This window comes from Pleurodeles waltl, chromosome 6, assembly GCF_031143425.1.
Source record: "Pleurodeles waltl isolate 20211129_DDA chromosome 6, aPleWal1.hap1.20221129, whole genome shotgun sequence".
Lineage (NCBI taxonomy): Eukaryota > Metazoa > Chordata > Amphibia > Caudata > Salamandridae > Pleurodeles > Pleurodeles waltl.
In genome coordinates, this window is record NC_090445.1 from 329,949,109 (window position 1) to 329,963,022 (window position 13,914).

At 48.3% G+C, this 13,914-nt stretch overlaps 1 protein-coding gene across 1 annotated transcript in view; it reads right to left on the reverse strand.

The window, feature by feature from the left end:
* The window catches only part of CMTM5 (CKLF like MARVEL transmembrane domain containing 5), a 63,882-nt gene that overhangs the window by 11,663 nt on the left and 38,305 nt on the right, over nucleotides 1-13,914 (reverse strand). Inside the window, exon 2 of the mRNA XM_069238184.1 lies at nucleotides 1,285-1,437. Within this exon, the coding sequence (XP_069094285.1) occupies nucleotides 1,285-1,437 (153 nt within the window). The remainder of the gene's footprint in view (nucleotides 1-1,284; nucleotides 1,438-13,914) is intronic.

The window sequence follows — 13,914 nt, forward strand, 5'->3', positions numbered from 1 at the left end:
TTTTCAAAACACTTATTTGGCATAGGCTGCTCCAAGCCTCCATGACGAGCTGGAAACCCACGCAAAGCAGGTGTTTCACACCTGCTTTCCGTCCACACAGATGACTGTGTGAAGGGACAACATTATGTCACACACTGTGGTACCATGTGAGTTGGCGGGTCTGCGAATGTTGAAGGGGGGTTAGAGTTGAAAGATGGAGAGGCATGATAGAAGTATGGACGAGAGGAATAGCGGAAGGAAATAATAAAGTGAGGATGGTTGGTGGGAGAATGTAACATGAAAAGATAAAGAAGACGAGGGAGGAAGGCGTGAGGGAAGGTGGGTGGCGAGGGAGTGGGAGCACGGGTCATTGGAGGACATGATGGTTGAAAGGATACAAGGGTGACTGAAGTAACGGAGGGACGGTGAAAGGACGAGATGGAGGGAAAAGGGAGAATGGAGTAGAGAAAATAAAGGATGACAAAAGAAGATGAATGGGGCGGATTGAGATGATGGAGTAAAGAATGGTTGTAGAAATGGAGGGTCGGGTGATCGAGAAAAAGAGTTTGGAAAGACGGTGACTCTATAAGGCTGGAGAAGAGGAGCTAAAGACGGGTGACGGAGACAGAGGGTGGAGGGATGAAGGTGGGAACCTATGGAAGCACTGAGAAAGGATGGAGGAGATGGGACGTGGAAGAATGAAGGAGGGATATATGGAGGATGTGAGAAAGATTCTGTTACAGATCGAATGATAAAGATGGTGGAAGGATGAAGGAGGAGGGTGGAAAGATGGTGGCGAAAAAGGGTAGAAAGAATAGATGGTGGGAGGCTAGAGAGGGAGTAACGAAGGCTGGAGGAGTGAATGCTGGGGGAGGGATGGAGCGGCAGCCTAAAAGCATGAAAGGGTAGGATGGAGGAGAGGGGGCTTTAAGGGTAATGAGGGGTGGAAGGATGGAGGAGAGTGTTGTGTGGAGCAGCCCTTGCTGGGCCAGTTGGATGTACAAACACAAACTAGATGAGGACATGTTCATCCAAACTCCCTTTTATCAAACCGGTCCCCCCACTTGGTAAGGAGGAGCAGGTGAGGAACAGGCCTGCATGAAAGGAGTGTCCTAACAACACGTCCTCTTGGACATTACAGACAGGGTTAAACGAAGAAGGGAAGGGGAGTATGGAAGGGTGGACAAGAGGGAGTAAGGAATAATGATGTAGAGGGAGCAAAGGCAGAAGGAAGATATGGTGGGATGGCGGGTGAAGATGCCCATGTGGGAGGATCGCAGTGGTGTGGACCGGCAATATACACACCACACATGGCCAGTTGAAGCTCGGGAACCGCTCGTGGTACTTGGTAGCAAACAGGAAGTAGAACACCAAGGTAAAGATGAACTCCAGCAGGGGGGCCACAAGGTAAGAGGAGATGGAAGCGACAAAGCAGATGAAGATGATGAGGCACAGAACCTGTAGGGAACAAAAGGTGGTGACGGTGAGTACACTCAGGGTTGTCACATCCTAAAACCTGCACACAGCGCGTGACCGGGGTCAGAACAGAAAATCTTACCTTCCGCTGCATTCTGGGACCCAAGGGGTGCTGCCCTACAGGAAGACTGGGCGAAACCCCGACAGGTCAGTACCTCTGATGAGGGTCAGTCACGTGTTAAAAGCTGTTGTCATGAGAGAAACCTAGCCCTGGCAACCTTTTTGCTAGACCTGAGATATGACAGACTCGAGTCTAAAATGTAACTACATGAACAGCTCTGTTCCTGCCTTACTAGATTTTTTAGGGCACTGTCCTACTTAAACACAGGTGGATGTAATCAACAATCTGCCTGCTGCGGTATTACCATATATTAGAATCTTTCTTCCTGCATCCTTGTGTTTTCGTGAGATGTGCATCCCCTGAAACACCAGGAAAACAGTTCAACTCCATTTGGGAGATGTCCATTGCTCAGTTGAAGAACTAGGCCACTCTATCTGTTCTTTGACTATTTAATAAACACAATTTCTACCATACCTCGCGTACAGGTCACGTGTGTGGGTGCGGGACATGTGTTCTACTGTTAAGACATTTTGTGGCAGAGTCAATTCTCGGTGCTGGAATTTCACAGGTTCTGTACTAGTTCTCAACAAGGTCATGAATCTACGGAGGCCACGCCTTGAGAATCTGGAAATGTTAGTATTCAGCTGATTGGAGATGAACTTGTAGTGCATTTTTATAGTACACAGACCAGGCGGGTCTTCAGGGAGGTAACACTTCTAGTTTAGAACAGACTGCAGACACTGGTAAGACCGCAGAATACCCCAAAGAACCTTTGGGAGAATTGTGTCTCAAAAAATAAAAAATACCTGTATAAATGAAAAATCGAACGATTAGTTTAGTCGTGGCATAAACATCAATCACAGAATCTGTCTGTGGGATGCGCTGTAATGCAGTTAATGACAGATTGTCCATTCCTAAGGTCCGGATGGAAGCTAGAGCAGGAATGGCCCGTATTCTCTTTCTGGGTCCTCACCTGCTGCTCAGACCTGGAACGCGGGTTCAGGACCTTTAACAACCATTATAGCCCTTGGCAGAAAGCCGTAATGGTATTTATAGCCAGGTATCATACTAGGCCTATCAGGTGCTTTAAATGGGCAGGTACTGTCTGGCACTGAGTACGGCACTTTTTTATTTTGAGAGGGAGAGTACCTGCACTTGTCAGGAAAAAACGTAATACTTTTAATGATAGAGTACCGACACTTCTCGGAAGCAAGCAGGTACTCTGGCACAGGGTACCTGCACTGCTATTTTTCCAGTTCAAGCACTGGGCCTATCCCACAATAACAGAATGGAGCTAGAGCAATGATTACGAAATATAGTAAATAATGATGTACGTGTGGCGAAGTAAGGCTCTGAGGTTGCGGGATGAAGCCATCAGAGTGCTTTAAATAGGAAACTGGAAATTGGGTTATGTCTGGAACAGTGATGAGTAGCAGCCGATTGAAGGGTGAAATTGGAAGTCTTTCAGCATCAAAGATGAACTGAAACACGGAGCCATTAGTTTTAGGATCAAAGTGAGTGATATGTGAGACTTAGACGTAACACAACGCTGCCTTGCAAAACGCGTGTTTCGAATGTCAAAAACTAAGAGGCCGACATCGAGACAGAAAAGGTATTTGGTCTGCAAAAACGTGGAGCTCTTCGGTCATGTGATCTTGTAGAAGGGTATTTTACCTAAACACAGTTAAGTCATTAAAGCAGAACAAACGCCTAGGTACAAAGAATAATTTATATACTTTGGGTATATTTTGGGCATGTGTGAACATTACTCATTTTTTCTATAAAGAAAACTGAACCTTTAAAAAAAAAGATGCAAAGTTTGAATTAAAAGAAAGTAGACAACTACATGTTGAAAGGAGAAAATCTATGGTAGAAAGAATGTAGTTGCAAGATAGCGCATCCTTCATCGGTGTGCACAGTGACAAATGGCGCGTCTGTTGTCGCTCGTGTGCTATTCCTTCGCCATGTTTGGGCCGTGGAGAGGCTCACGCTGCTTTTACAAGTTCATTTCTCAGGACAGATCACACAATTTTCCTTTAATTGCCTCATGTGTGGCGTGTGAAGAGTACACCCTTTTCAACAAGTCTGCTGCTGGCACCCGTGAATGCCACGTCAGGTTAGAGAGTCAATGTGAGATCTGACTGCTTATCTAGGGAACAGATGAAAGTCAGCTTACACACACGAACAGTGTCTGTGGGCTGTAACGCGTGGCGCAAGGTCTGCACACGAATGAGGAGAAGCACTGAAGTCACTCCACTGAGGATTGTTTAATATGCAGGAAGTGGGTAAAGGGGCTGTGTGGCTGCGAAATGGTGATATCTGAAGTACGTGGTAAAAGTACCACAGAGTAGGCAGAGAATATAAGCAGGAGTGTGTCTGAGAAAGTTTCTTGGGTTTTAGAAGGCTGGCTGCACAGGTGGACCTCGGGAGGAGGATGCGTTTTCCCAGCACACTGTGGGCACGAGGTCAAGGCATGGTGCAGGTACCAAAGTAAGCTCTGGTTACGCCCACACGGATTTATAAAAGATTACGGTTTGATTTTCTTCCCGGAGGTCTGGATGGTAGCCAGAAAGATTATTTTGTTTTTTGTTCCGAATGATAAGGAGCAAGCTGATGCAGAGGTTCAGCCGGAAACCGGAAATGTCAGACTTCCGGCACTGCTTGCTGACTACATGTGAAATGTATCTTTTGCTCATGTTTCGATTTAGGAAAGTGTAGAATCTGCATGCACTGGAATCTTTCCTTTCAGGCTCTAGAAAAAGGAAGGAGGAAAGGTGCATGCATGTGTCTGTTCGTTTGACGAAAGATGAGAGCCATCGCAGCTTTACTAGTTCCTTGGCTCCAGGGAAGTAGTTTCAGTGGGAGTTTTAGAGTTGTTACATCCCCCAATATATGTATTCTGTGATAAATAGTTGGGTGCTGGTGCTTTCAGTCGGGTATTGTGAGATGCTAGTCGGATTTCAGCAAGAATTTTTTACATATCCACAGACAAAAACAAACACACTCAGGGGCAGTTTTATACTTTTTGACGCACACCTGCGTTAGCGCAGGTTTGTGTCAAAAAGCATAGCACCAGCTAGCGCCATTCCATGACGCCGGCCACGCACCATATTTATGGAATGGCGCTAAGGCCCTGTTAGCGTCCTTGGAAAGGACGCTAACAGGGCCAGAAGAATGACAGGAGGACCTGCGGCTTGTGTGCCAAATTATAACGCTACACTGTTTAGAGGCAAAAAAACTTGCCTCTAGGCAGTGTAGCGCCATTTTCTGGCGCACAAGCCCCATGGACATGGCTCCTGTCTTAGTAAAGACAGGAGCCTTGCCCACCACCCCAATGGCCATGCCCAGGGGATGAATGGGCATGGTCGTTGGGGCCAGCGCCGTGCAGGGTGCCCCAAGTCAGGGCCCCGAGCGGTGTTAGGCCAAAAAAATAAAAATACTCACCCGGATTTACCTTGGATGGGTCCCCCATCCGTAGGTGACCTCCTGGGGTGGGTAGGGGTGTCCCTGGGGACAGGGAATGGCACCCGTGGGCAATTTCCATGGTCTCTGACCATGGAAATCTGCCTACAGGTCCCCTTACGCCAGCTAAGACCCAGGCGTTAAATAATGGCGCTAAGCAAGCTTAGCACCATTATTTAAGGCCCCCATCCCTGTGCTGGATTTTAGGACGGGGGATAAATATGGCGCAAAGACCATATCCTTTTCTGGACGGGAACGCCTACCTTGCATCTCATTGACGCAAGATAGGTTTTCCCCTCCAGAAAATGACGTAAACTCCACAACTTTGGCGCTAGACGCGTCTAGCGCCAAAGTATAAATATGGAGTTAGGTTTGCGCTGAATTAGCGTAAAAAAAATTACGCTAATTCAGTGCAAACCAAGTATAAATATGGGCCTCACTCTGCTTTGAAAGTCTTCAAGAATGTTGGTTATTTTACAAAATGCTGTTTAGTCTCTCTTAGTACTCCTACAGATCCACGTTCTCCACTCATTCCACTGCCTCTTAGGCCCCGCTCATGCACTCTGCTTGTTGTATAATGTATTTAAACATTAGATTCTAGTCTGATTGTCGGAAAATCTGAAGCTCTTCCCAAAAAAAACAAAAATCTTACTGACTAAGCTACGGCACTACTTGGCTCTCGGGAAGAAAAAAGGATGAGCTGACCTTGACAGGAATCAAACTCAGTACTTTCTGGTCAACAAAAACTTTAATAGTGACTCCAAAGAATACTGAGATGTCTCACCAACCTTACTGAAGGAAATCAAACACACGAGAATCTGAGGGCTATCCACGACCCTCTGGTATTAGCTAATTACAACAAACATTCCAAATTCCCAATAAAAAAAGTCTGCCCCGCTAAAAAGGGTTTGTACTTTTAGATCACCAAGCTGAGATGTTTTGGCACAGTCTGAAAAATATAGCAACTCTGCAGAAAGGTGTTGCGCTGCCAGTGTAGGTGTAACAGCCCCGCTGTATTAAACATATAGCAGAGAAGCTGAGAGGTTCTGGTTGTAAAAGCATGGTGTCACTTCCGAGTGTGAGTGCTGTCCAACAAAAGCATGAGAGTCCTGCTGACAAGCACTGATACTGTCCCTTTAAAAGCATGGCAGCCCTGCAGAGAGGTGTTCGCGCCCTTGAAAATTATAGCAGCCCTACTGTGCAGCGTAACCTGTCTCACATTAAAGCGCAGCACTACTCAGGAGCAGTGGTCCCATCAATGAGAAGTATACAGGCCTCTTTAGAAATACTACTGCCAAAGGATGGGTCCACGTTGAATTTCTTATCAGTCTGTTGATGCCAAACAAACACTTCACCCTTAGTAGACCAGGCTCTTTTCCCATAAGCTTGAGCTCCCCTAGTAAATATTTGTAATTTCCCTAACTAGTAGAAGGTCTTAACTTCTTGCAGCCATAGTGTAGGCTCATAGTGGGCGTGGCTATTCAAAGAAGGATTAACAGCTGCCCAATGGGCACCACTGCGGTGGGAGTCATTCTGTGGGCCTACTGCGTGAAGGGCAAAGATGATTTGCCGCTGGATTGTCACCGCATGGTACCTTAGCAGTCACAGGATAAACACCATGGACTCATCCAGGGAGGCCCAGTGCTCAGGACTTCAACCGTGCTGTACAACCAGAGCTTATGGCCTGTCTCTCAGGATCGAGGGGTGCTCGGCAGGCTACTGATGGGAAACACAGGTAGTGTTCACGATGCCTTCTGAGAGCCCTTCCACAAGCCCCCAAAATGAGTACAGCTGCGCTCACTGTCAACACTCTTTAAATTCCTAACAAAATTTGTGCATTTTCAAACAATTCTGAGACGAGGGTGATTTCCCTTTCTACCAAACCACTCTTTTATGTTGCTGCGTTGAAGGGGGCCTTGCCACCAAAACATTGTATTCCTGGATATGAGTCTGCTGATAATTGGTTCAGTGTGAACCGGGGCATACAGCAGGGGGGACCCCCAACACTTCTTGGAGCCCTCGAACTTTCAGGTGGCCCCCATTCAGCTAAATGCCAATGAATATCTGTAAGACATGGGAGAATTTAGGTTCCTTATCCTGTTCTGCATGAGGGTGGGGGGGGGGGGGCACTATTTTGCGTTACGCAACTGGTGTGAACTACCACATTCCAGTTTGGCCTGGCTGTGCTATTCTGACATGTTATGGTATCTGTTCTGACTGCACAGTGCTGTTTCACAGCTCTCAAGAGAGAAATAACAAGAGCACATGCTATAAGCCACTCTTCATTCCTTACTGCGCATTTATGACACATAAGCAGAGGAATCTGTTTTTCAAGACAAAGAGAAATGAAGTAACCTCTGACGTGGTTGCTAAAGACATTGTACATGGCCCTGTTATGCCACCTTGTGGCCACTTCACAGATAACATTTTTTGGGTCTAGCCTGCGAGTGCATGCGCTAGCGCATGCGTGTCACTTGCAAGACTGTGGTGTTCAGTAAGGGGCTTGGAGCCCGCATGTGTAAAGTATTTGTAATACAGTGAAAACACTACAAAATGGACACCACATCAGTTAGAAAAATACGCAATATTTATCTAAATCAAACAAGACCAAAATGACAAAAATCCAACATACACAAGTTAAAATACGAATTTTCAAAAGAATAAGAGTCCTACTACATTGAAAACAATGGAAACGATGATTTTGCACAAAGTACCTGGTTAGAGTAAAAAACTAAAGCCGCATGCGTGAGCGCGCGTTGGAAAAGACAGCGATGCGTCGATTCCTTCCGGTTGGGTCGATGATGCGTTGTTTTTCTCCCTCGCAAGAGAGCTATGCGTTGATTTACAGATTGGTACCTCGGATTCGGACAGAGTTGGGTTGACTTTGATGCCCAGGGACGATGCGTGGAAAATCCAGTCACACTGTGTTAGAAAACTGTGCTATGTGGGGTTTGCGCCGTTATCAGCAGCCACATGTGGGTGTTGAGCGTCAATTCTCCAGCCACACTGCGTCGATCTTCAAACTGCGATGCAGGTGGAGCATCGGTTTTAGCCGCAAGGCTGGTGGTGCGTCGTTTATCAGCTGCGTTACAGATGGTGCGTTGAAAATTGCCACACACGGCGTTCTGTACATAGATTTTCAGCTCTTGTTCTGCCAACTTCACCTTTCCAAGGACTGGATAGGACACCACTTGGCAGGACAGGAGTCTCAGCAGAAAGTCCAGGTGTTAGCAGAGGAAGTCTTTAATGGCCCTGAGACTTCAAAACAGGAGGCAAGCTTAGTTCAAGCCCTTGGAGATTCTTCACAAGCAGGAATATACCACAAAGTCCAGTGTTTGTCCCCTTTCACGGGCAGAAGCAGCAACTGCAGGATAGCCCAACAAAGCATAGTCACAGGGAGGAGCAGCACTCCTCCTTAACTCTTCAGCACTTCTCCTTGGCAGAGGTTCCTCTTGATTCAAGAAGTGATCTATTTATCAGGGGTTTTGGGTCAAATATGTACATTCCTTTCTGCCTTTGAAGTAGGCATATTTCAAAGGTAAGTCTCTGTTGTTCACGAGATCCTGCCGTGCCCAGTCCAGGACCCTGACACACACCAGGGGGTTGGAGACTGCATTGTGAGAGGGCAAACGCAGCTCATTTAGGTGTAAGTGACCACTCCTCGCTCCACTGCAGCACAGATGGCTTATCGGGATATGCAGGCTACACCCCAGCTTCATTTGTCTCACTGTCTAGAGGGGATTCACAAACAGCCCAACTGTCAAACTGACCCAGACAGGCAAGAAAAAGCCTACTTTCTAAAAGTGGCATTTTCAAACTAACAATCTAAAACCCAACTTCACTAAAACATGTATTTTTTAAATTGTGAGTTAAGAGACCCCAAACTCCAAATGTCTGTATGCTCTCAAAGGGAATCTACATTTTAAAGTTCTTTAACGGCAGCCCCCATGTTATCCCATGAGAGAGATAGGCCTTGCAACAGTGAGGACTGAATTTAGCAGTATTTCACTGTTAGGACATGTAACACACATCAGTACATGTCCAATCTTTAACATACACTGCACCCTACCCATGGGGCTACCTAGGGATTACCTTAGGGGTGCCTTACATGTAGAAAAAGGGAAGGTTTAGGCCTGGCAAGTGGGTACACTTGCCAAGTCGAATTGGCAGTTTAAAACTGAACATACAGACACTGCAGTGGCAGGTCTGATCCATGTTTACAGGGTTACTAATGTGGGTGGCACAACCAGTGCTGCAGGCCCACTAGTAGCATTTGATTTACAGGCCCTGGGCACCTCTAGTGCACTTTACTAGCGGCTTACTAGTAAATCAAATATGCCAATCATGGATAAGCCAATTACACATACATTTTGCATAGGAGCACTTGCACTTTAGCACTGGTTAGCAGTGATAAAGTGCACAGAGTACCAAAAACAGCAAAAACAGAGTCCAGCACACATCAACAACCTGGGAAGCAGAGGCAAAACGTTAGGGGAGACCACGCCAAGGATGCAAAGTCTAACATTCACCGTTTGTTGGTTTCGGTGGTATTCTTCTTTACAGCCTCGTAATTTGTCAAGGCACGCCTGGCATCACTTCCGTTTCTCTGTGTGGAGCAGGGATCAAGCACTAATTGATACAACCTAATTAGTTCCCGTCCGCTGCTCCTGACGTGATTGAGGTACTATTTGTTGTTTTTAACTTTAAGTGCCCTGCAAACATAAGGTTTGTGACTGGTAAAAAGGTGCCCAGAAGGCAAAAAAACCACAAAGTTTTATTTTTTAATGCTATCTTTATCTTATTTTGCCAAATCGTCTTTTCTCAGTGTTTTATCATTTTTTCTTTTGTTTTTGTGCGTGGGCAATGATGTCAAAAGATAATTAACTTGTTCAAAATATGCGAGACCTATTGTATTGCAAATGCTTTTTTAACAATAGTATGGCTTTGTTAAAGCATTCCCCAGACACAATACATGATAAAATGTAAGACCACACTGTCACTACTGTTTCTAATTAGTTTTGAAGATAGCCTTAAATATATCAGAATTTTTACATCACCTTCAATCAGGCTTACATACACTTGTGGGCTGGAGTTAAATGTGGCACTCACCAGCCAAAAGACGGTATTGAACATGAATATGCAACTGGATTCGTGCGTATTACACAAATTAGGCCTGGGCAAAATTTAAATTAGTCTGGCGTAAATTGTGTAATTTTGGGGATACAACACTCAGGGGGTCATTCCGACCCTGGCGGTAAAACCCGCCAGGGCCGTGAATGACGGAAAGCACCGCCAACAGGCTGGCGGTGCTTTCCTGCCCATTCTGACCGCTGCGGTAAAGCCGCGGTCAGAAAAGGGGATCCGGCGGTTTCCCGACGGATTTCCCCTGGCTGGGCTGAACCTCCATGGCGGCGCTGCAAGCAGCGCCGCCATGGGGATTCCAACCCCCTTCCCGCCAGCCTGTTTCTGGCGGTTTTTACCGCCAGGAACAGGATGGCGTGAACGGGTATCGTGGGGCCCCTGGGGGCCCCTGCACTGCCCATGCCACTGGCATGGGCAGTGCAGGGGCCCCCTAACAGGGCCCCAGCATGATTTTCACTGTCTGCATAGCAGACAGTGAAAATCGCGACGGGTGCAAGTGCACCCGTCGCACCCCTGCAACACCGCCGGCTCCATTCGGAGCCGGCTTCTGTGTTGCAGGGCCTTTCCCGCTGGGCCGGCGGGTGCTCCCTTGGCGGGCGCCCGCCGGCCCAGCAGGAAAGTCAGAATGGCCTCTGCGGTCTTTTGACCGCGGAGCGGCCAAGTGGCGACTCCCGCTAGGCGGGCGGCGCCCGCCGCCCACCGGGGTCGGAATGACCCCCTTAATTTCCGAAATAACGTCATTAAGCCACGTTGCGTATTTACTTCTCCGTTCGTGGCAAAATGATAGTGCAGGAACAACAAAAACAGCAGTAGTAACCTTGTTTTTCACCCATTTTTTGTGGTGCGAAATGCATCCTCGCCTCAAAAATTAGTATGCTGATGCATTTTGCACTACTATATAACGCTAAATAAGTAATTACGCAAGATTTTTGCACAATTTCCCCAAAATGTACATAATGACGAAGAAAACAAATATGCACATTTCACGTAACCATAAAGTAAACAAAGTCTGCTGTGGGCAAGACCAAAAACCATAAAACTGACCGAGGGTGGAGCTAAAAACCTATAGTTGGGGACAAAAATGAAAATACATGACTGATTAAAAATGAACACCCAATAAGGACCGCAGAGGAGGATTAAACTCCCAATAACCTATAGGTGCTTGGACAAACGTCCTACAAGAATAGGCAACCACTGGTGGCTGGGGACATTTAAAAGCGGTGGGGCATAAAAGTTTGGTATGACTTTTATGAAGCGAGTGAAGTGCGAAAGCTAAATGGACACACATGGGGTCCAAGGTGAGCTCTCATCCCAAGAAAAAACTGAAAAAAGATTGAGGAATGGTGTGTTTGAAAGCCAATGAATTTAATGAGAAAGCAAGGTTTATAAAGCAGTGAGAACATATTGGCCCTCATTACAACCCTGGCAGTCAGTGATAAACTGGCAGTAATACCGCCAACAGGCTGGCGTTAACTACCGCCAAATTATGACCATGGCGGAAAGATCTCAGATACACAGCCACTTTACCACACCGACTACCGGTAGCTGCCTACAGCCAGGCGGAAGTTAATGTTTCTCCCTCCATATTTTGACCCCTGAAACCGCCACCTTTTCCAGGGTGGTACCAACAACAGCAAAAGCCTGGTGGAAACAGACCTCAGAAGGGAAAGGACTCACCTTTGGAGATACAGCGAACAACCACAACGCCATGGAGCCCGAGCTGCAAATCTACCCCATGATATTTTACGTCCTGCTCCACCACGAACACCAACGACGGCGAAGATGACCACAGTGATTACAGCCGCCTACCACACAGGGGAGGGGGGGAGGAAAAAGAGAGTGACACACACACGCACAACACACATCCTCACCCTCACCCCCAACACCATACACACAATCAGATGCAGTAAGAAAACATATTTACACCGTACCCCTCAGGAGTAAAGCAAGGACAACATGGATAGATGATAATGAGTGTAATAATATAAATACAGTAAAAATATGAACATTCAATCCAAAAGTATATACATATGTACAGTTCAAGGGACACTGCCCAGTCCTCAATGTGCATGGGCCACAGGGCCACATGACACAGTCCAAGGCCCCACCTGTCTCCTGCACCAACACGGAGAGAACACTGCAGGGGCATCAGTTGGAAAATAGGCAGGCACCTCGGGGGGACGGGGATCTGGGGGCACCTCAGCTGGCAGATGTAACAACACCACTGGTCTGGAGGGGGCATCGTGCCCTGTGCTTCAGATCCTGGGGAGGATGGGGTGAGTGGGAGTCATACCCACTGGTTCTGGAGGGGGCAACAATCCCTGGGCTTCTGATCCTGGGGAGTGCAAGGTCACAGTCTCTTAGCTGGGTGTCATACCCACAGGATTTGCAGAGGCCAGGCCGCACAACAGCCCATGGAGGCAGGTCTACAGACCATCTGTCGGCGGTGACGGCTGCTCAGTGGTGGTAGTGGTGCTGCTGCTGGTGGCAGTTGTGGGGGAAGTTCCTGCCCATCCCCTGCAGCCTCGAACGGCTGCCCACCTCTGGTGGTGGTGGTGCTGCTGCTGCTGGTGGCGGTTGTGGGGGGAAGCTCCTGCCCATCCCCTGCAGCCTCGGACGGCTGCCCACTGCTGGTGGTGGTGCTGGTGGCGGTTGTGGAGGGGAAGCTCCTGCCCATCCCGAGCAGCCTTGGGTGGCTGCACAACCATGGTTGGTGGTGGGGGCTCCGACTGAGTCCCAGCACCAGCCCCCTATCCTTCCTGCCTGCTGGTGCAGGCCCCTTGCCCTTCCTGGCAGCAGCTGGGGATTGCTCCTTGCTCTTCTTTGCAGCACTTGGGGCAGGCTCCTTGCCCTTCCTGGCAGCAGCTGGGGATGGCACCTTGCTCTTCTTTGCAGCACATGGGGCAGGCTCCTTGCCCTTCCTGGCAGCAGCTGGGGGTGGCACCTTGCTCTTCTTTGCAGCACTTGTGGCAGGCTCCTTGCCCTGCCGGGCTGCACTTGGGGATGGACCACTTCCTTGAGGCTGCCTGGTGCCCTGGATCCTTTACCACCATGAGTGGGAGTGGACACTACTGTGCCCGTGGACTAGGTGGCTGAGGTGCTTGCCTGGGGTTTTGCCACCATGGCCAGACGTGAAGGACGGGGGGAGGGGGAGGGGTAGGAAAGAGGTCAATGGCGGAGAGGAAAAGCTTCTTAGGGACACTGGGGGGGAAGAGGGAGAAGGTTTGAGAGTGGTGGAAGAGGGAGTGGTTGTAGGAGTTGTCTCTCTGCTGTGTTAGGTGCAGGTGCATGGGCTGGATGGTGTTGTGAGGTGGATGGCTGTTGGGTGTCGGAGTGCTTGCGTTTGTGTACCTTGGGGGGGGTGACAGACACAGTGGGAGAGGACACCTGGGACGTGTGCATGGCTGTTGTGGAGGTGTCTGCCAGTGAGGTGTGTGTTCTGCTAGGTGTGGTGGTGATGCTGGTAGTGGATGAGGATGTAGTGCATGAAGGTGTGAGTGTAGATGCAACTGGGAGGGAGGTGGAGGAGGAAAGGGACAAAGTGGAGGCAGTGGATGTTGGCATGTCTGCATCTAGATGGTGTTTGTGTGAGTGCCTGTGGGATGATGTGTGGTGCCTGTGTTTGCCAGTGCCACTCTTGTGTGTTGTCTTGTGTGCATGCTCGTCTGCCTGTGTGCTTGGGATAGGTTGGGGTTGAGGGAAATGGGATTGGGTAGAAGAAGCTGGAGGAGGGAGGGTGGAAACAGGGACAATGGCTGCCATCAGAGAGGAGGCCAGAGCCTGGATTGATCTTT